The sequence below is a fragment of the Podarcis bocagei genome (assembly GCF_964188305.1).
Source record: "Podarcis bocagei genome assembly, chromosome: 14".
Lineage (NCBI taxonomy): Eukaryota > Metazoa > Chordata > Lepidosauria > Squamata > Lacertidae > Podarcis > Podarcis bocagei.
The window spans coordinates 8,706,162-8,729,334 of NC_138139.1; the positions used below are offsets into that span (position 1 = coordinate 8,706,162).

Sequence of the window (23,173 nt, forward strand, 5' to 3'; positions counted from 1 at the left end):
CCACAACTAGGTGCCTTAATTGTCCAGTCAGTCGAATTCTTACTTCTCATCTTGCTGATTATTGAAAACAATAGTTCTCTATCAAGATTAGATTTGCATCCACCCATCCTCTAAGGTGCTCAGGGCGGTCGATAGACCCCCTCATTCCGTCGTCACAACAGCTCGTTGAGGTTCCTGAGGCTGAGAGCTGTGGACTGGGGACTGGCCTGAGGTTCACTCCCTAAGCACCCTGCAAATCTGAACCCAGGAGGTTTCGCTAGTCTAACATTTAACCATTATACCACGTTGGTTATAGTACAGGGGGATCTCTTTTTATTCTCCAATGCCAAATTTATGGATTATGTGTGATTCTACAAAGCAGTGATTGGTGGCGTCAAGAATCCAAGACTTTTAAAGTTCACATTCCAAACTATGAATGACATTCATTTGCTTGTTTGCTTGCATTTGAGGCCTGCAAAAAATGTGAGAAGTAAGAGTTTGCATTTCAAATTCATTTTGGCTCCCACCAGGAAAAAAACCATGGTTGGATGGAGAAAACCGACTAATTGTGTCTTGGCTTTCCTTACTCTAAGCTCCAGAGCTGAAGTGCATTGAACTTGTGATACTTGGATTTGCTTGGGATGGGGGAAGTGTTTTAGTACTGATCCAGATCCAATTTCAGGCAAGGGTGAGATCTGAATATTCATGATCTCATGCAACTGCTGTTGGTCCTCACAACTACTCTATGACTACAGATGCCGGGAAATTCCTATGAGAAAGAAAAATTGCTGCAGTTCACATGCTCATCTGTGGTCAGGGACAGAAATTAGCTGAGCAAATACGAACAGCATTATTTATGTAATTCATGAAGGGCTTTCTTTCTTACATTGGCTTTTTTTACATTTTCTTTACAGTGAAATGAATGTAAGTGACGTAAATAGCTACATGACTTGCATTAATCAGAGAACAAGGAGATGAGCGGCAGAAGCTGAACTGCAGCAGAAGGGAAACAGTGCTGGCTGTGACTAATATAGCTCAGAGTGGAAATCGCTGCCTTCTTACATCCATCAGTGACTCCTCAATGCACAAAGTCCTGAATGTTGACCATACAATTGTACAAAGGGCAACAAAGTGCTCTTGTTCAGGGTTCTAGCCAGCCCGCCCTGTCTTCTTTCAGGATATTCCTTTCCACACCTGGTTTTCTGTTGCCCTCTCCAAAAGGGATACTCAACATTTTGTGGCTACCTGAGCACGCTCAGCTCCCACTGGACTGTTTACCAGTATCCCTCTTTGGGATTTATTTCCTAAAGATGTTTTATACTACTCCTGCAAACCTTGCGGTCCCCCAGTGCCTACCGATACCTCCCTCTTATGAGTAGACAGTGGCATTTTGGCTGCATAAGGATTGACAAATGAGCTTGCTATGAGTAGCCAGATATGACACAACAACCGCAAAACATTTTGCTAGCATAAAGTGAAATCAGATAGTATTTGGAAATAGCAGCCAAATAAGTGTAATTAACTTCACTGTGGGAGTGGAGAGCAAGGGGAGCGATTCCAGACTGACTTGAACTCAGAAACAGCAGATCCTGAAGAATTAAATGCCCTGTAGACTGTAACCTTGATGACAGAAAGAGAGGAGGAATTAAAGAACCTTTTATTGAGGGTGAAAGAGGAGAGCGCAAAATATGGTCTGAAGCTCAACATCAAAAAAACGAAGATCATGGCCACTGGTTCCATCACCTCCTGGCAAATAGAAGGGGAAGAAATGGAGGCAGTGAGAGATTTTACTTTCTTGGGCTCCATGATCACTGCAGATGGTGACAGCAGCCACGAAATTAAAAGACGCCTGCTTCTTGGGAGAAAAGCAATGACAAACCTAGACAACATCTTAAAAAGCAGAGACATCACCTTGCCAACAAAGGTCCGTATAGTAAAAGCTATGGTTTTCCCAGTAGTGATGTATGGAAGTGAGAGCTGGACCATAAAGAAGGCTGATCGCCGAAGAATTGATGCTTTTGAATTATGGTGCTGGAGGAGACTCTTGAGAGTCCCATGGACTGCAAGAAGATCAAACGTATCCATTCTGAAGGAAATCAGCCCTGAGTGCTCACTGGAAGGACAGATCGTTAAAGCTATGGTTTTCCCAGTAGTGATGTATGGAAGTGAGAGCTGGACCATAAGGAAGGCTGATCGCTGAAGAATTGATGCTTTTGAATTATGGTGCTGGGGGAGACTCTTGAGAGTCCCATGGACTGCAAGAAGATCAAACCTATCTACGCTGAAGGAAATCAGCCCTGAGTGCTCACTGGAAGGACAGATCCTGAAGCTGAGGCTCCAATATTTTGGCCACCTCATGAGAAGAGAAGACTCCCTGGAAAAGACCCTGATGTTGGGAAAGATGGAGAGCACAGGGAGAAGGGGACGGCAGAGGACGAGATCATGGAATTGTAGAGTTGGAAGGGACCCCCAGGGTCATCTAGTCCAAGCCCCTGCAATGCAACATGGGGCTCAAACCCACAACCCTGAGATTAAGAGTCTCATGCTCTACCAACTGAGCTATGCTAGCACCTTAAGATGGTTGGACAGTGTTCTCGGAGCTACCAGCATGAGTTTGATCAAACTGCGGGAGGCAGTGGAAGACAGGAGTGCCTGGCGTGCTCTGGTCCATGGAGTCACGAAGAGTCGGACACGACTAAACGACTAAACAACAACAGACTGTAATGGAAACAGGAAATGTGGATACAGACTAACACATCCATTGCCTACTCTAGCAGTCCTTGATTCACCATGGACACAAGGGGGCACCATCGCTGGTTTCCTGGCGGCTAGTCACAGATGTGAGGAAGGGCTCTCCATCAAAGGATGCTCTTGCAGACTGAGGCTGATTCAGCTCCGCTCAGGCTCTGCCCAGCTGCCAGAGAAGTCACAAAAGACGGAGCAGCTGTTTGTTGCGCTCCTGCAGTGTGGCGGCAAATGCCATGTCCATTGGTGATGGCTCATTTGAGCCAACTGCTCTCATTAAGAGCAGCACACGCCGCGGAAGCCGATGTGTGCAGCTACATCCTGGCCTTTTATCGGGCAGCATCCCAGCTTGACCCAACGGTGTAAAGACGAGCTGTGCAGGATCAAGCCCAAGGACCATCTTGTTCTCAAAATGGACAACCAGTTGCTCCAATGGGAAACCCGGAAGAAGGAAAAGAGGGCAACAGCTCTCCCTCCAGTTGCATAGCTTCAACTTTTCCCTTTTCTCGCGAGGAATCCTATTCGGAATAAGGGAATTTCCCTTCAAAAAAGGGAAACGTTGACAGCTATGTCCAGTTGCCATTCCCAACAACTGGTATCCAAAAGCATACTTTCTCTGACCAATTTGAACATGGTAGGGCAGCGCCTCAAGTGATTTCATGGGCAAGCTTTGCATGCACACACATGCCAGGGCCACATCCAGTTAAGGGCTCAACCCTGGAAACATAAGGGACATACATAAGTTAAAGAGCATCGCTGATCATGTGTGAAGTGCACCAACTTCATCCCTGAAGAAACAGAGCTAGGCTTGCAAAGGGAGTAACTGAGCTTTGGGGAAAGGAAGCCCTCTGATTTGTGCACATGCACAGAGGTTCTCTGCTACCCCAGTGCGGACGTCTATACACAAATAGCAAACTAGTACTTAGTTTCAGTTGCCCTTGTGGAGCTGACTAGGGGGAAGATGGGGACAACAGAACTAGGATTACAGTGGTACCTTGGGTTACACATGCTTCAGGTTACAGATACTTCAGGTTACAGACTCCGCTAACCCAGAAATAGTACCTCGGGTTAAGAACTTTGCTTCAGGATGAGAACAGAAATTGTGCAGTGGCAGCGCAGCGGCAGCAGGAGGCCTCATTAGCTAAAGTGGTGTTTCAGGTTAAGAACAGACCTCCAGAACGAATTAAGTTCTTAACCCGAGGTACCACTGTACTTGTATAACTCAGCGGAAAGGAGGAAGGAAGCCTGTTATTGCCACTGGCGCCACCTGCTGTTGATCTCCCTGCCTTTCACCCAGTATAAATCATCTCTCCAGTGGCCTGCATACTGCAGCCTTCCTGGGATTCTGCACTTCCTGAAAAGCCCACGATGTCCCCAGCAGGGCTTCATTCTAATCACAGAAAACTAGGGAGGCATGTTCTTCATTCGGTTCAATTTTTTAAAGTGCCTTTTAAAACTTTTAAATAAATCAGTGCAGAACTTTTTTTTAAGGGTAAAAGGAAGAACTTTCCTTAAAAACAACTAGCAAGTGCATCCATCTCAATTTCTTGGTAGCCAGCCTCCCCAGCTTCTCACACTTTAGGTAAAGCCCAGCTGAAGACTTCATGATGTAATTCCTGTTAGCAGAGTAGCCAGAATAAAACAAAAGGAGTCCAGTGAGAAAAGAAACTGGTAATACTTTACTGAGCTAAACTGAACAAAAACAGTATATAACTTGAGGAGAACCTTATTTACAGGCCTAGATGAGAGCAGGGAGAAATATGCAACCACACATTCAGAAGCACTTTTCCTACCAACTCCTTCAACTGCTGAACATCAGCCTTTCTTCCCCACTGACAGCTAACGTCCAACTGAATAGAATCACCAAACAATCCAGACCAATAACAAACACAACCCTTTAAGTTACTAACTGAATGGTCCTGTACTGTTGTACTTCCAATAATTCCTCCATGGAGAACCAGGAAGTGAGGGAAGCTGTGGAAACTGCGAAGCACTAGAGAAATGCTTAATGGAAATAAACATGTACAAACCGACCTCTGCCATCTTCACAACGGTAAGGCAACTCAACCCCACGCCCACTGAAGTTCCAGAGCAATTCTGAAGTACTGTGAAAACGAGGCAGAAAAAGAAGAGCCTCTTTTACGAGGGAAGAAAATGTTAAAGAAGTTGAATAACTGTTTTGGCACAGTACTAGGGCATCCTCGGCAGACACAGAATGTTTAGTGAGTGTTGGGCGCCAGCAGGAAAGGACGGGGAGTGGAATGGAATATCCAGGAAAAAGGGCATGGTGGCAAATTGTGAGACACTCCAGACTTTTCTTACAGGTCCAGTTATTTCCTTCCAGACAAATTGGCTTCTTAGTAAGCTATCTCCATCAGAAGCCAAAAACTGTAAGGAAGGATGTCTTCTGGCCAGTTTTCAACAGACTGAGACGTTTATTATTCTTTTTTAAAGAAGCTGAACATTTTCAACGCTCTCACCCCAAACGGCATTCCAGATCCTGAGATTACAGGGCCCAAAACCTGAGACCCCATGCAATTTCACAGGTGATTCTTCCTCTGGGCTCCCTCCTACCACTCAGCCTAGAGATGGAGTGTACTTGGGAGAGAATTCCCCCCATCCCAACAGTATGCAATAATTTGGACCTGGCTCATGCCAAGCTGAAGCTTGCAAGCTACTCACATGGTCTTCTTATTTTATTTATTTTTAAAAGGCACTCTCGCCCACCTAGAGTTTCAAGCCCCACCACCTGCCATCTGGAGAGCACAAGGCAAATTGGAGATTCCACGTCAGCCCTGCAGGTCTGGCAACCCTACCACAGCGACAACGCTAGGGGAAAGCCAGATTTACAATGCCACGTGCAAACAAGTCATGATCCCCTCCTTGCCTTTCCGGGATCATGCGCCATTGCCAAATGGCTTTCCAGCAGGTGGCTGGGGAGAGCTCCCTTTTCACCCAGCCCAGCCCAAGTTGTTTATATCATATCATAAAATTGCACTGCAATGATCCATTGCAGTGCTGCAAGAAAGTCAGGGCTGACCCAGAGGTTGGCTTTGGATTCCCCAAAATTGAGAAGCACGTTGAAAGGCAGTCTGCCCAGCCCTACTGCCACATTTGGGAATCCCCTTTGCTCATCCTGCTGTGAGGAACCCTGGACTTCAGGGAAATACAGTCATACCTTGGTTGACAAACGACTTTCGAGTCGAATGTTTTGGCTCCTGAATGCTGCAAACCCGGAAGTGAGTGTTCTGGTTTGCAAACGTTCATTCAAACCCGAACGTCCAGTGCAGCTTCCGCAGCTTCTGATTGGCTGCAGGAGCTTCCTGCAGCCAATTCATAGTTGTCAACTTTTCCCTTTTCTTGCGAGGAATCCTATTTGGAATAAGGGAATTTCCCATAAAAAAAGGAAAACGTTGACAGCTATGAGCTAATCAGAAACCGTGTTTCAGTTTCTGAACGTTTTGGAAGTCAAAGGGACTTTCAGAACTGATTCCATTTGACTTCTGAGGTACGACTGTATACTCTTTCAGAGAATCATATAATTGTAGTGTTATAAAGGACCCTGAGGATAATCTAGTCCAACTACGTGCAATGCAGGAATACACAGCTGTCTCATATGGGGATCGAACCTGCAACCTTGGCTTTTTATCGTCACCCTGCTCTAACCAGCTGCGCTGTCCACACTCCCCGGATTTCTCCCTCTCTCAACTTATTTCCTGCCTTGCTCTTATAAATGAGATCCAAGGTGGGTAAACAAAATCAAATTAAAAGTCAATGGAAATCAATACAGAATTAACAAAGAGCGTATTGACCCCGCAAGAGGAAACCCCATAGAAACCATTAAGAACCCACCAGGAAACCATCAAAAGTGACAGGATAATCAAGAATACTGGCAGCAAATTCAACAGCCGTCAGGTTAACTGACCCCTAAGGGCTAGATCTTTAACATATATTGAAACTGTAAAATGACAACTCTGACCAGCAACAAAATGGTGCGGTGGGGAAGTCTTGTGTGTTCAGGATCCCAGTCATTCCCTTCCCTTCCTGGTTTTATTTATTTATTCCATGAAATTTATGCGGCGCTTGATTATAAACACACACACACTTTTAGGAGGTTAACAATCAGATAAAGCAATACATTCACAAGCCTACTTTAAAACATACAAAAATTAAAATACTGAAACAGATTAAAACCACCTCAACTTTCTAAGCATCGGGATAGGCTTTTCTAAACAAGAATGGGTTGTTGTTTTTTTGCAATGAAGGCATCTGCTTGATCTCAATAGGCAGGGAGTTCCAAAGGGTAGCACTGAATGATCGAGTTCTTACAACTGTGAAATGGGTACGAACTATGTGTCACCTTCAGTAGTGCTAATTTTGCCGATCGAAGAAGTTGTGTGGGCCCATGTGGGTAACGCAATATCGTTTTCCATTCCTCCAGGGGGACAAAAACAGTCATCATTCCACGGCCACTAAGCATGCTCAGTCCCAACTGTTACCTCACTTAGGCCCTCCCCATAAACATTTTAGTATTTCTGCAAACATTGGCGTTCTCCCAAGCTTGCTGATCTTTTCTGCTCATGTGTGACAGGTTCCGTTTTGGCACATAAGCGACAACCCTCACGCTCGAATGTCAGTAATGGAGAGAATGATGGGGTGAAGTGGGTCTCCTTAGAGGGAAAATGTGGATTTAGGTGCTGAAGTCATCAGTAGGTCGTCTTTTCTGCTCACCTGCCCAGGTGTGAGCGTAGTAACACTGTCCTGTTTGTGATTCCCTGCAACCAGGACTGTGTACACACCATCCATTTAAAGCCCATTTAAACCCTATTTCCCCTAAATGAATCCTGGGAAGAGTAGTTTTGTTAAGGGTGCTGGGATTTGTAAGGGTAAACTATAGTTCCCATGGTTCTTTTTATGGGGGGAGGGGTTGGAATGCATTTTAAATATATGGTGTGTACATTCAGAGGCATGCAAGCTCCGATGATGGAGCCACCTCCAGGAACTATTATTATTATTATTATTATTATTATTATTATTATTATTATTATTATTTTATTATTATTATTATTTCCAAGATCTTACTTGGAAAATCAATACAACCCAGGTGGTTAAGAAAGCCCAACAGAAACTCCATCTCCTCAGAGTATTGTGAAAGAATGATGTCAATCAACATTTGATGATCTCCTTCTACCGGTCCACAATAGAAAGTGTCCTTTCATACTGCATCACGATGTGGTATGCTGGTTTGACGTCAACTGATAGGAAGTGCCTACAAAGGGTGGTGAATACAGTATAAGATATTATGGGCTGTCCCGTGAATCCGCTGGATGAAGTAGCGGAAGAATGTCGCCTCAGGAGAGTGAGGAAAATTCTCAGGGATGATTCACATCCTGGCCGGCACTTTCTTGATCTCCTGCCCTCAGGCAGAAGATATAGAAGCATGATTAGTCGCACCAACAGGGTAAAGAATAGCTTCTATCCTTGGGCTGTTAGGGTGCTGAGTGAAAAGATAACAACAGGGCAACTGACTTTTGGGTTTGCTGGGTGTGCGTCAGTAAACGAGGGGAATTAAGACTAAGAGAGCTGAGTGGGGGGGGGTGCTCGTGTAATCTCACTGTATACAAGTTGTACAAGTGACAATAAAGTATTTCAAATTATTATTATTATTATTATTATTATTATTATTATTATTATTATTATACTGCCCTTCATCTGAGGATCCCAGGGCAGTTTATAATATATCTTCCTTTCCAGGTAAATATCTTCATTTCCATGTTGCCCACTATATCAAGAACAGCACAATTGTATAGGAATTTCCCTTATATTCCTTTTGCACTATGGTGTTATTTTAAGGATTAGCAGAAACTGAGAGACAGAATGGCCTGTTACTAAAACCCGGTCAGCTCTAAGAAATTCAGCTGTTCTAGAATAAAGGTTCAGGAATATGCTGCATTCTGAATGTACCTGTCCTTGTGGTTTAAACTGAGCCAAGGACAGTGTACATACAGTTCTTTATATAATGAGATGAGAGGGAAGCAGTCGACAGAAGACTTAGGAAGAGATGGAGACAGATCTGACCAGGAGCCTGTCATTTATCTGCTGCAGGAGTGAAGAACCTTTCCCAGTTCAAGGGCCGCACTCAGTCCAGGGCAAACTTTCTGAGGGCCACTTGCCAGTTGTGGGTGGAGCCAGAGACAAAAGTGGGCAGAGCAACAGGTGTGAATTTTACCTGTGTATATTAGGCTACTGTCTACACATGCACATCCACACATCCACACATCCACACATCTTTCTTCCATCCAGAGAAGCAAGGAACATTCAAGGACACATTCCAGCCAGGCAAAAACACTCAGGGTGAGAAGCAGGGCCGGTGAGGGGTGTGGTCTGGGGAGAGTTCCAAGGGCCAGACAGAGAGGACTGGAGGGCCACATTTGATCCCCAAGCCTGCAATTCCCCACCCCAAATCACTGGGTAGACAAGCTAAAAACACAACTGAGAAGACTATACATTTCTCTGTCATAACTGACGAGAGGAGAAAATCCTAAAGAGAGAATGCTGTGCCTTGCCAGGGAGATTCAGAATTGTAAGTTTGTTCTCTAATTTTATTCCTTTAGCTTGCACATAATTTAGATTTGCATAAGTTATTTTTATTTTGTTGTTGTTGTTTAGTCGTTTAGTTGTGTCTGACTCTTTGTGACCCCATGGATTAGAGCACGCCAGGCACTCCTGTCTTCCACTGCCTCCCGCAGTTTGGTCAAACCTCATTTTAATATTCCATTTTTTTCTGTTGGTTGAAAAAGAAGAAGCAACCTTTCCTTTTAACAGAGGCCTGTTGTGGTCTGCCAAGGAAATCCAGCATTTTGAAGTTTGCTTATGTTGTCGTGAGTTTTGGTTGATGGATGCTATCTTTTGTTACTTCTGGGCTGCTGAACTCTGGTTTGTGATGGTCTGATGACAATATGCAAATAAAATATTCTGAATCATGTCATGCACACAGACCTGACTTGGCCCACTCAAAAAAAAAAAAAAAAAAAAAAACGAAAACACCGACACAGGTTGTATTCAGTGCTAGTCCTACTCCAGGTAGACCTACTCTGGGAAGTGATTTGGGTTCATTTTCTTCAATGGGTCCACTCTGAGTAGGTAGGTAAAGGATAAAAGACCCCTGGACAGTTAAGTCCAGTCAAAGACAGCTATGGGGTTGCGGCACTCATCTCGCTTTTCAGGCCGTTTGTCTGCAGACAGCTTTCTGGGTCATGTGGCCAGCAGGACTAAACCACTTCTGGCACAACGGAACACAGTGATGGAAACCAGAGCGCATGGAAATGCCGTTTACCTTCCCACCGCATTGGTACCCATTTATCTACTCACACTGGCATGCTTTCAAACTGCTAGGTTGGCAGGAACTGGGAGAGAACAACGGGAGCTCACTCCGTTGCCCGGATTCGAACCGCCGACCTTCCAATTGGCAAACCCAAGAGGCTCAGTGGTTTAGACCACAGCACCACCCGCATTCCCTATTCTGAGTAGGGCTAGTAATGGATATGACCCTACAGCCTCACTCTGTGCCAGGTTGTTGCCCGATCCTTCCAAGAAATGTCTTTCATGTGAACGCTCTGGGAGGGGACTTAATAAATCAACATATTTCGCCCGTAGCTGGATTTTCCGTCCTTGCCAGCTGCATCCCTCGCTCTCGCCCACCATCGCCTTCCAGCAACCCCTCTGGCTTGAATGCGTCTGCATAAAAAGATTGGTCAGCCCACTCTTCAAGGGATCGCTATCTGCATAAAGCACAAAGTGGCTGCCTTTGTCCATCTGTGCTGATGTTGCAGAGCATTCAAGGGCAGCCCTGCTGAGTCATCTACTATGACTCTGCAGCGTCAGAGGAGCCCGGCTTAGGCTGCCACACACACACACAGCCCACTCATCGATCGCAAATCTCATGCCCACGGCCAGCAGGTAGAATGCAGGTAGATCCCGCAAGGTTCTCCTCCAGCGCTCTATCTTTAATCAGCCCACACAACCTATGCCTCCAGGTCAGGAGGAGGTTTGGAGATGGGGGGCAAGCAGGGGAAGGACCTCAAATAAACACAGCCACACTTGTGGGTCTTTTTCCCCTGCCTCAGTCAAACTGCAGCAGGGTGGGAATTTTGTATACAGAGGCATTATGCTGTAAGAGGGCAGCTTCTGTTTCTAGAGAGAGCCATGTGCATTTTGCAAAAACAAAAACAAAAAATACAGACATGCAAACAATTGCACAGGGTTCATTCACCCAGCTGAGAATTGCCATTTTGCTGTTGGAAAGGGGAGGGAATTGTCCCTGGTTCATGGGGATCCCCACTCCACAAATAGGAACCTAGAGGGGGCCAGAATTAAAAAGGTCTTCTTTTGGCATCCCAAAGGTATCAAAGTAGGCACAGGTCAATTCTCTTTAGGTTACTTCACATACAAAATAAATAAATAAATCTCCTTGGGGTTCTGTTACTCTTACCGCACTTCACAACACAAAAAACCAGGCACGTCATGGGAAAAGTCATGCCTGTGGTAACTTCCAGCAATGGGCCACACACATCATACATTTAAAGTACACTCCCCAAGGTGGGAACTGTAATTTGCCCCTGACAGAGCTAATTCTGAGCACCCTTAGCAAACTACAGTTCCCAACATTCATTTTTTGGGGGTGGCAGCAAGGGAGATGTGCTTTAAATTGTAAGATGTGTAGGAAACCCATTATGGTTCCAGGTCTTCACCAAAGGGTGCAGGTTTGTCTTTCAGTGAGCCATCACAGACTGCCCTAGAGGTAGGTTATCAATGCCACGGGATGTTAGCAGAATTCAACATGGGCTTTACCTGAAGCCATTATGCCTGGCAGTGCTCATGAGAATGAGCCTGGAATGAGAGGGGAAATGTTGATTATAGGTTGGAATTCTGCCTGGGTCAGAGGAATGTGCAACAGCGTAGGCACCGGCAGATATTCCTGTCGACCTCCCCGCGTCTCCACTCTGCTGATAAGCAGGCGAGGTCCCGGCGATTCATCTCAGATGTGTGAGAGGAACACACCGTTCTCCCTCTCTCCCCTTTGGTGTCCCCCAGGGAGGGGAAAGAAGCAGACAGAAAACTATTTACATCTTTTATTTCTGTCTCTCATATCAGTACAGAGAAACACGTCTGCACTCGACAACAGCAAGAAGAAACTCCACCCATGTACTTCCAGTACAGGTCATATGACACACACACTGAGCTAACATCCGGTGCTCAGTACAGAATGGACTGCCCCTTTGTTTCCATGGCAACAGTCACAAACATCCTGTCTGGCTTTCCAGCCACAAGCAGCTGACTGAGCTGCTGGAGCCTTTGCTTGCTGCAGCATTGGTGCTTTATGGTAACAAGTAAAGGGTAAAGGGACCCCTGACCATTAGGTCCAGTCGTGGACGACTCTGGGGTTGCGGCGCTCATCTCGCTTTATTGGCCGAGGGAGCCGGCGTACAGCTTCTGGGTCATGTGGCCGGCATGACTAAGCCGCTTCTGGTTAACCAGAGCAGCACATGGAAACACCGTTTACCTTCCCGCTGGAGCGGTACCTATTTACAGTGGTGCCTCGCAAGACGAAAAGAATCCGTTCTGTGATTCTCTTCGTCTAGCGGTTTTTTCATCTTGCGAAGCAAGCCCATTGACGGATTAGTGGATTAGCGCTATTAGCGCTATTAGTGGCTTTTAGAGGCTTTTAGCGGCTTATCTGCTGATCGGATCAGCTGATAAGCAGCTTAGCGGCTTAGAAAAAAGGGGGGGATCCAGCAGGAACTCGAAAGATATTGTCGTCTTGCGAAGCAAGCCCATAGGAAATTCGTTTTGCGAAGCACCTCCAAAACGGAAAACTCTTTCGTCTAGCGAGTTTTCCGTCTTGCGAGGCATTCGTCTTGCGGGGCACCACTGTATCTACTTGCACTTTGACGTGCTTTTGAACTGCTAGGTTGGCAGGAGCAGGGACCAAGCAACGGGAGCTCACCCCGTTGCGGGGATTCAAGCCGCCGACCTTCTGATTGGCAAGTCCTAGGCTCTGTGGTTTAACCCACAGCGCCACGAAATACAACACAGTCAGGGCTGGCGTCAGCAGCTGGCATCCTTGGGCTGGCAGTCAGGGCCCCAGCAAAACCACTGCTGGATGCCAGCCCTGTCCACTCATGGTGGGTAGCTTGGTCTTGAAATTGCCTCCCACAAGGCCCCATAACACCCCATGCAGCATCACTCTGGTGCATTGTGGGAAATTTAAAATGGTAGTCAAGGGAACACTGGCAGAAGGGGCCCATGTTGCTGAGATCCTCTATTACTGACACAGGTGAGCACTAATAAAACACCACGTAAAGCAACCATGATGCAGTTTTTTTAACATTCTCTCTCTGTGTGTGTATGGCAGTTCACCAATGCACAGAGGTCAATGTGCACAGACCTGAATACGACACGATGGAATCCCTAATTCAAGTATGCTTTTAGGTTGTGGCAATTTCCCATCTGTTTGGAGGGGAAGGCATAGAAAATCTCATGTGGTTGCTCTTGTAGAAAGAGATAGTTGTGCTCAGGAACTGCTGGAAGCTCCAGGGAGCTAAATTGACTAGTTAGCGTGTTTCCCTGGAGAGCCAACTTGGAATTCCTGCTGAGCCGAAAATTAACATTGAAAACGAAGCAGAAAAACAGTCTACTGACTGCAAGATGGGAAATGGCACCTGATCCCACATCCCAAGGGGATGAACCTTCGATCCAGGTTTCCCAAAGATGTCCTCTTGGCAAGCAGCTTCAAGTCAAAGCATCCCCTCAGGGCATTTCAGTTTTGCTAGAAAATTGTGGGTTAGCAGATCAGGATGGAGCTCAGGAAATGCATCTCCAGGAGTCCGGCAGGGGATAATAAGATGTTTTCTCCAAACCAGGGGAAAGTTGCCACATTGATTTGTACTTCATAAAACACGCATAGACACACAAGGCTAACTTGAATTCATTAATCTGACAAACGAGATAATTATGTGTCCTGAAACTGTCTCTGAAACAGCTCTTTTTCACAGCGGTGTTCTGAAAATAACTTCATCAATATGGCTCTCACCCATTAAACGTTCACACCTCTTGGTACCCAAGTCTGGAGCAAAGCTGAGACTTCCTTGGAGAGGTTTGCAGCACAGGGGGTGGAGGTGGATAAGGCTCACCACACTTGCCCTGAGACTAAGGAGTTAAAAGAAGGGTCATCCTCTGCAGAACATAATGGGATGTATCTCTTAGCCAGAGAAAAGATAGTTACAATACAGTGGTACCTCGGGTTAAGTACTTAATTCTTTCCTGAGGTCCGTTCTTAACCTGAAAATGTTCTTAACCTGAAGCACCACTTTAGCTAATGGGGCCTCCTGCTGCCGCTGCACCGCCGGAGTACGATTTCTGTTCTCATCCTGAAGCAAAGTTCTTAACCCAAGGTACTATTTCTGGGTCAGCGGAGTCTGTAACCTGAAGCGTATGTAACCTGAGGTACCACTGTAATGGGAAACCTCAGGCCTGGGGGGCAAATCAAGAAGCTACAGGCATTTATTTGAAAAGCAGGTACCAGAGGAAATTATGGGTGTCTGAGGCACAGAAAAACATAATAGTGCATTAGCATAACATCATAACACAAATGTCATAATAAAAACATTCTGTTGCCCACATCCTGAACAACATAATGTTGTTATGTAAAGTGGTTTAAAACATTATAATTTTTTTTTGCAACAAACATCCAGGCTGATACTATGCCTGCTCATTCGTAAGCCCTGCTAAATTCTACAGCATTTGCTCTGAATACTATGTGCACAAAATGACAGCCTAACTCAATCACTTCCCCTCATGTCTGGAGTCTGGGAACGGCTAGCTGTTCAATCTGTGCCTCGTTCATCCAATTATTTTATTTTTGCAGGAGCCACCCACCGCAACACACGGCAGAGGTGTAGCCTATTGGAAAACACATCCCCAAAATAACCTGCTTTGCAATAGAGAGAAGAGAGAGACGGAGACAGAGCTTGTGACTGGGGTGGAATTGGACAGCAGCTGTTGCTAGCTGGAAAATCTACAGATGTCAGCTCTTTGGCAGCAGAGTCAGCCTTCAGCGAAAAACACTGTGCATATTTACTGGGGAGTAAGTCCTACTGGACCCCGTGGGATTTCTAAATGAATGCTGCATCCTCAGCCAAAATGGGGACCTCGGCTTTACTGCTCTGTTTGCAGCTCCAAAGTTAGGAGCATGGAAACATAGGAAGATGCCTCACACTCAAATCAGACCCTAGGTCCATTGAGATCAGTACTATCGACACTGACTGGCAGCAGCTCTCCAGAGAGTCTTTCCCAGCCCTTTCTAGGGATTGAAACTGGGACATTCTGCATGCCAAACAGATGTTCTACCACTGAGTGGTTGTTGTTGTTGTTGTTTAGTTGTGTCGGACTCTTCGTGACCCCCTGGACCAGAGCACGCCAAGCACTCCTGTCTTCTACTGCCTCCCACAGTTTGGTCAAACTCATGTTAGTTGCGTCGAGAACACTGTCCAGCCATCTCATCCTCTGTCGTCCCCTTTTCCTTGTGTCCTCCATCTTTCCCAACATCAGGGTCTTTTCCAGGGAGTCTTCTCTTCTCATGAGGTGGCCAAAGTATTGGAGCCTCATTTTCAGGATCTGTCCTTCCAATGAGCACTCACGGCTGATTTCCTTCAGAATGGAGAGGTTGAGCGGGGGGGGGGGGTAATTTGGTGGTTTGTGGGAATTCCCTTTGAACAGGGGCAACATTTTCACCCCACTCACCAAGTCTGGTGGTCACATTCCCCAGTGATGGTGGTTCCCATACTGCCCCCCCAATGTCTGAGTATTTGTTCACAGCAGATGCTGACCCATTGTAGCAAATGGGGCACTGCCTGTCAGGGACTGTGCTGCAGAGGCCTGCACTGAGGAGCAATGGTGGTAGGCTACTCCTGCTCCTGCTCCAGATCCCGAATCTTCGCAGGAGCAGGAAGGCAGTATAGATTTGGAACAGTGGTTTGCAGAGGGACATAGTTCAGAAGGCAGAAGCTGGGAAATACTGGATGGCGAGCAGCTGGGAGAAGGAACACTGGAAGGGAGAGGGTTAACAGATTCACAGTCTCTAGATAGCCTTCCTCCACCGCCCTCCCCAAAGTCGAGAAGGGCTCAGAACGTGGCAGAACAGAAAGCACAGAGGGGACAAGCTCAGATTACGAGACGTAGAAGTGATGTAGAAGGGGGTGGAACCCTTAATTGGGAGCACCGCCGTTACTCGGAGATGTGTTCTTTGTTCTCTCGCTGTAATTATTATTTCTAACTGATAAGAAGACTCCTTTTCCTTTGTTCTGCTCATCTATGGCCACAGGGGAGGAAGGTGATTCCTTGAAGCCTGACACTGCCCCATTTGCCTGCCTTCTCAACTTACACCCAGCCAGGGGGCAGCACTGCCTGTTGGCTTCCTCCTCAGTGTGGCCCCTGTAGAACTCAGCAGGGAGGAGGATGGAGGCAAGGCTAGCTTTAGTTGGTTCTGCCTGGCATTGGCTCTGGCTCTACCTACAGTTTGGCTCCTTGCTTTTACTCTGATTTAGCTAGATGTTAGTGCCACATAGCCAAGCACAGTGCCAGCACTCAGGAAGCTCCTGAATGCCCCCACTCCAACCTGGAGACAACCTTGCTAGCCTCCCCAACTCAACCCATGCAGGCAGCTTGCAGACATCACTTTAACTTCCCTCAATGCCCTCAGCATAGCTCTGCCTGCTGTCAGTAGGGCTAGGTAGGCTCACTTAGCTGCACAAATGTAAGAGGGGACTCAGAAGAGGTGGCCCTCAAATCTGCAAGCAACTTCTGAAGGAATAGGACTTTCACACATTTTTCATTGTGTATCGTAGAACAGTGCCGTTTTGCTTTAAAGGCTCTCCAGCGTAGGAGGGTCAAAAGTTCAAGGGAAGGACTGCAAGGATATGTTTTTCTCAGGATGTTCTGCTCAAGAAGGTGAAAAGTTTAAAATGGGGTGTTTTGTTTTGCACAGGAGGGTTAAAAGTGCAGCCTGGAAATTCAGCAATAAGGAGAAATAGAAACTTCACCAAGATTCTGTTTTCTTTCTGATTAGCTGATAAGCAGTTGGGATTTTGTATGAAGGCAGAAAATAGGGTAATTGGTGGAAATAGTTGTAGAATTAGAAACCGATGTGAAGATGTGGAAACCAGAATATAATGAGAAACCAAAATGGACAGATTTTCTCATTTCTAGTGGGGCGGTTTATCACTCTTCCCACCACACATAATTATTATCTTCAGGTTTCCTGCCCTGCAGAAGCATTACAAGGCAAACTGGTTTGAGAACTGTGAGCCTGCTTCATAACCAGCCTTTCCACCCATAGCTCTATATAAACTCCCCCTTTCTTCCTAAAATCAGACCCTGATCACTTTAGCGCTCCATCCTGCCCCAGGCGATTCATTTCCCTGCCGTATCAGCTCTCCTCATTGAAAGGCACAACATTAAATTCAAATTGTTGCCACAAGGCACTTGTGGCGTCAAAAAGCACTTTGCCTTCATCCATTTCATGCCTGCCTCCCAGACGAAGCCATGAAGCTATTCAAATATTTGCCTTTACTTCATAGTTCATTATGTAGCTCCCATCTCTACATATATTCTTTTCAAAATTAGGCATTTTCATGGCCCAGATGGAAAGCTTGATTTCTGCTACCAGAGTGGAGAATGGGGAATTTCCTGCTGGGAGCAAAAACATAAATAAACCCATGTTCATTTGGGGAGTGGGCGAAGGGGAGCAGAACAGCCGCCTCCCCCTTATCTTAATAACATAAGAAGAGCCTACTGGATCAGGCCAGTGCCCATCTAGTGCTCACACGATGCCTATGGGAAGCCCACAAGTGGACCCTGCAGTTTCCAGCAACTGCTTCCCAGAAGCACACTCCCCCTGACTGTGGAGCTACAACACAACCATCAGGACTAGTAGCAGCTGAGAACCATATCCTTCATGAATTTGTCTCATCTTCTTTCAAAGCCATTTGAGTGGTTGGCCATCGCTGGTTTTTGTGGAAGTGGATTCCATAGTTCAACTTCTTCTATGGCAATCTCTCATAGCCGAGTAAGATTGTCTTCCATGAACACAGTTTTAACAGTGAGTCTGTGAGTGACTGTGGAGGCCAATTCTGGATCCACACGTCCTTCCACAGTGCGGAAATAGGTTTCCAGACAGGAGTTGATCATGTTTGCCAAGGGTGCCTTCCTCTTAGCACGTTTCTCCCTTTCGTTCTGAGTTCGAGCATCTTCAAAGTCCACGACATCTTTGGTAAAGGCTGTTCTCCAATTGGAGCACTCACAGGCCAGTGTTTCCCAATTGCCGGTGTTTATACTACATTTTTAAAGATTTGCCTTGAGAAAGTCTTTAAACCTCTTTTGCTGACCACCAGCATTACGCTTTCCATTTTTAATTTCGGCATAGAGTAGTTGCTTTGGAAGATGGTAATCAGGCATCCGAACAACATGGCCAGTCCAACAAAGTTGATGTTGAAGAATCATTGCTTCGACACTGGTGATCTTTGCTTCTTCCAGTACGCTGGCATTAGTTCACCTGTCTTTCCAAGTGATGTGTAATTTTTTTTTGAGACACCATTGATGGAATCTCTCAAGGAGTTGGAGATGGCATTTATAAGTGGTCCATGTTTCACAAGCATACAATAAGGTTTGGTAGCACAAAAGCTTTGTAAACAAGCATTTTTGTTTCCTTGTGAATGTCTTGGTCGTCAAACACTCTGCACTTCAATCAGGAGAAAGCTGCACTCGCAGAGCTTTCTATTTCTTTCTCTGTGGATAGTTCAGCTATGCACTGCGTGAAATATGTCCAGACAGATATTTCTGCAAAATAGGTAGGCAGAAGGTGGCATTTTGCAAAGGTGATTTTAAAGGCCTGATGCTACAGCAAGCATTTATGTGGGCCTTTCTCTCTATCCACCAGAAGACAAACCATAAACAGTGGTTTGACTGGGGGCAGGTAGCATTTCAACACAGAAAAGTTCAAAAATAACAAGAGAACAATGTCTAAAACATTCAAATCATAAAGCCTCAAAGCCTAGAACAACAAAAGTACATAGATACAGTACAACTCCTAAGGGATAATAAAGTATTAACGCATACAAAGACTGAGGGTAGTATTACAGCCTAGCTTTACATCCCATATATGAAATACTAGGTAGAATCCCTGCTATCTTCAATTAAAAGTATCTGCATTGCACACAATTCCACTTGTAGTTTTGGGATTCTTCGGATTCCTGGGGGTTAATGACAACTTACAATTTTTGTCAGCTCCACTTGAGACTTTTCAAGTCTCTGTTTCGGTCAGTACTGATCGTACCAGATTACCTGAAATGCTGGTGTAATTCTATTTAAGACATCTTTTTTACAATTGTCTATCCATTCTTAGGGACGCGGGTGGCGCTGTGGGTAAAAGCCTCAGCGCCTAGGGCTTGCCGATCGAAAGGTCGGCGGTTCGAATCCCCGCGGCGGGGTGCGCTCCCGCTGCTCGGTCCCAGTGCCTGCCAACCTAGCAGTTCAAAAGCACGTCAAAGTGCAAGTAGATAAATAGGGACCGCTTACCAGCGGGAAGGTAAACGGCGTTCCGTGTGCTGCGCTGGCTCGCCAGATGCAGCTTTGTCACGCTGGCCACGTGACCCGGAAGTGTCTCCGGACAGCGCTGGCCCCCGGCCTATAGATGTGAGATGGGCGCACAAACCCCAGAGTCTGTCAAGACTGGCCCGTTCGGGCAGGGGTACCTTTACCTTTACCTTTATCCATTCTTAAGGAAATCAGCCCTGAGTGCTCACTGGAAGGACAGATCGTGAAGCTGAGGCTCCAATACTTTGGCCACTTCATGAGTAGAGAAGACTCCTTGGAAAAGACCCTGATGTTGGGAAAGATGGAGGGCACAAGGAGAAGGGGACGATAGAGGACGAGATGGTTGGACAGTGTTCTTGAAGCTACCAGCATGAGTTTGACCAAACTGTGGGAGACAGTGGAAGACAGGAGTGCCTGGCGTGCTCTGGTCCAAGGGGTCACAAAGAGTCGGACACAACTAAATGACTAAACAACAACAACAACAACAACATGGCAACATAGCAGGTGTGAGGAAAATGCCTCTAGGGCCAATGCAATGTCCACGCAGCAGAGCAGAAATGCTATTGTGAATCTATTGCAATAAGTCCATGCACTTGAATGAGTTGTCACCTTCCTTCATAACTACTTAGGCCACACCATACATTTAAAGCACTATGATACCACTTTAAACAGTCATGTGCAACCCCCCCCAAAAAAAAAATATTATGAGAGCTGCAGTTTGTTAAGCTTTCTGAGAGTTGCTAGGAGACCCCAGTTCCCTCCCAGAGCTACAATTCCCAGAGTGGATTAACAATCAAGCTCTCTTCAAACAACAGTTAGTACTACCACTATGTGAATAAACAGCCTTTCAGGGGTTGCACATGAGTCTGAAGGGATGTTTATGCTCGCAAGGCTCGGCTCTGTAATTCATCATGGAAGCTGCATTGCAGTCCACTGTTGCAGCACACTGTCTCTGCCTTGCTCTTGCAATGACACTCTCCTGTCTGTCAGGGAGGAGCAGCCACACTAAGGCTTCCCTTGCCAGTGTGATCGCCCAACCTTAGTAGCTCTGACCTTCTGCAATTGGGAGCGCAAAGGGGGATAGGTGGGGAAGAGTGGGCTGTGGAAGAGGGCTGTGTAACTGACGCATAACTGATAGTTCTCAATTCAGAGGGGCAGGGGAAATGGACTTCCCTTCTTTTGTTCTGTTGGAGAAAAGGTGCGGATTTGGAGAGCTGGGGGCAAAACCTATGCCACTTCTCCATGCTTCTTCTGGGTTGACAGCTTCCATATTTCCTTAGCAAAGCTAGCAATAGACGTGTGTGTGTGTGTGTGTGTGTGTGTGTGTGTGTGTGTGTGTGTGTTACTTGGTGCTGATAACAGGCCATCCACCCCCAACAAGGGCTGAGTAGGGCAGCTGGGAGCTGAGTTTCGCTCAAATTCAAAAATAGCACCACTGAAAGGATGACTGGTGGTGTGGCTGGGTTGTGCCAGTGAAAGGCCATTCCATGCCCAACCTGACTGAGTGCTGATACCATCTGGTCAGTAAGATGCAGATAAACCTGGAGAATATCAAGCCCTGGTTGCTCTAAACAGGCTCTCTCATAAGCACTGGTCTTCAGCATCTATAACTCCTGCTACTGGACCACTACTGAGATACGTAGACAGTGTTCTTAGTTTATTGCTGGTTTTAATTTTTTTAAAAAATAAATTTATTGGAGTTTATAGAGAAAAATAAAAAACATAATATCAAATATCTTTTTTTATCCAGCATTAGTCTAAATAAGAGAAAAACATAGTGGGAAAGAAAATGGAAAGAAAGAAGAGAGAGAGAGGTAAGGAGACAGAAAAAGCTTAAAATAGAAAATAGAAAAGATAAAAGTTCAGAAACTAAAAAACTTCCCATTCTTCATCTGTTGGCAATATATAAGTTTGGTTTAATTTTTATTAATGTTTTGATTGCTTTTACTAATAATCTTATTGCTTTATTCTGTTTGTAAACTGATTTGAGGTTTTATACAAACAAGCAGTATACAATGGCACCTTGGTTCCTGAACAGCTTAGTTTTTGAACATATCGGCTCCCAAACGCCACAAACCCAAAGTAAGTGTTCTGGTTTGTGAATGTTTTTCGGAAGCTGAACATCCGACATGGCTTCTGCTTGAGTGCAGGAAGCTCCTGCAGCCAATCGGAAGCCATGCCTTGGTTTTCAAATGGTTCCGGGAGTCGAATGGACTCCTGGAACGGATTAAGTTTGAGAACCAAGGTACCACTGTATAAATTTTATGAAATAAAACAAATACATAAAGAAGGGGCATTTGTTATCCGAAGGCAAGTATTATTTGCCGAAGGCAAATTTTGGGACAATATTTGACACTTCTATATTCCTTTGAGACAAAGGTTTCATTCACTCAACTGTCAATCCATTCATGGTGTTTTATTTAATCTCCTTGTTGTTCCATATGCTAATCAAAGTAGATAAATACGTCTCAAATGAAAATATGAATATGAAACCTTTGAGCTCATGGTACCGTAATAAAGTTTAGTGTACTTAATGGGTGAGGGGTGAGTGAGATGGGAATAACAGGAACTTTAAAAAGAACCAGGCAGGTGTCAAACGAGTGGGGTACACTTTGACTTTTTACTAGGTCATCATCAAGAGCCCAATGCAAAATAATGTGTGCTGTGGGTAGGGGGAGGTAGGGCCAGATAAAAAATGGTGGACCAGGGATGTGACCAGATGCAAAAGGATAACTCAGTTTGGCTTTGTTTTGCACCAATTGCTGCATCTATGAGCCATCCACTGGGATGCTCTGCACATACAATTACAAATCTACATCTGGGTTACTGCAGACCTGGGATTCTAGCAGTGCATTTTGAAGAGAGAAAGAACAGATTTGTTGCTTGTTTTAGACCACTGGGAGTCAGAGAAACCATTCCCAACACATTGCAAATGATCCAGCTGTCTGCTGGCTGATCCCAATCTACCCACCCTGGGCCTAGAGTGTAGATGGCAGCAGGAAAACCCACAGGTCAAGACACTTCAGCTCAAAATGTGCAGCCGCCTGGTCCCAGGGCCCTTCCCCTTTCCCTTCCCAAGAGAAGCCAGGCTTCTGCTCTCAGGATGGCCAGCCCAGCTCTTGCTCACCTCCTCCCACTGATGGATGTAGCGTATGAGCCTGGAAAGCCTCAGAAGCCGCAAGAGGCTAAGGATTTTGGTGAAGCGCACGATCCGCAGGGCTCGGGCCGTCTTGTAAACCTCCGAATCGATGCGTGTCTCCACGATCAGGAAAATGTAGTCCACTGGGATGGAGGAGATAAAATCCACCACGAACCAGCTCTTGAGGTACTTCATCTTAATCCTCTGCGGGTCAAGGATGATCTCCGTGTTGTCTTCCACCACAATCCCTGTGCGGAAATTGAGGACCAGGTCAATGAGGAAGAAGGTGTCCGAGACCACGTTGAAAACAATCCATGGGGTGGTGTTCTCGTCCTTGAAGAAGGTGATGCCCACCGGGATGATGATCAGGTTGCCAACCATCAGGAGCAGCATTGTCAAGTCCCAGTAAAACCTAGTCAGCAAGACAGAGAAATGGGAAATGAGAGAAGGACAGACCTGTGTGGCTGTCAGGCTTCAAGGAATTGGCTTCCTCCCCCTTTTAGCAGTAGATAAGCAGAACAAAGGGAAAGTTGTCTTCTTACCAGTTAGAAACTTTAATGATCACAGTGAGAAAACAAAGAATCCCTTTCCCAGGAATGAAGGTGCTCCCAATTAAGGGTTCCACCCACTTCCTCCCTGGTCACCCACGTCACTGCCGTG

General features: G+C 45.9%; 1 protein-coding gene across 2 annotated transcripts in view; it reads right to left on the reverse strand.

Annotated features, from left to right (window-relative positions):
- The window catches only part of HCN4 (hyperpolarization activated cyclic nucleotide gated potassium channel 4), a 123,044-nt gene that overhangs the window by 56,738 nt on the left and 43,133 nt on the right, over nt 1-23,173 (reverse strand). For both annotated transcript variants that reach the window (XM_081169194.1, XM_081169193.1), the window contains exon 2: nt 22,502-22,925. In XM_081169194.1, coding sequence (XP_081025320.1) covers nt 22,502-22,925 — 424 coding nt within the window. The remainder of the gene's footprint in view (nt 1-22,501; nt 22,926-23,173) is intronic.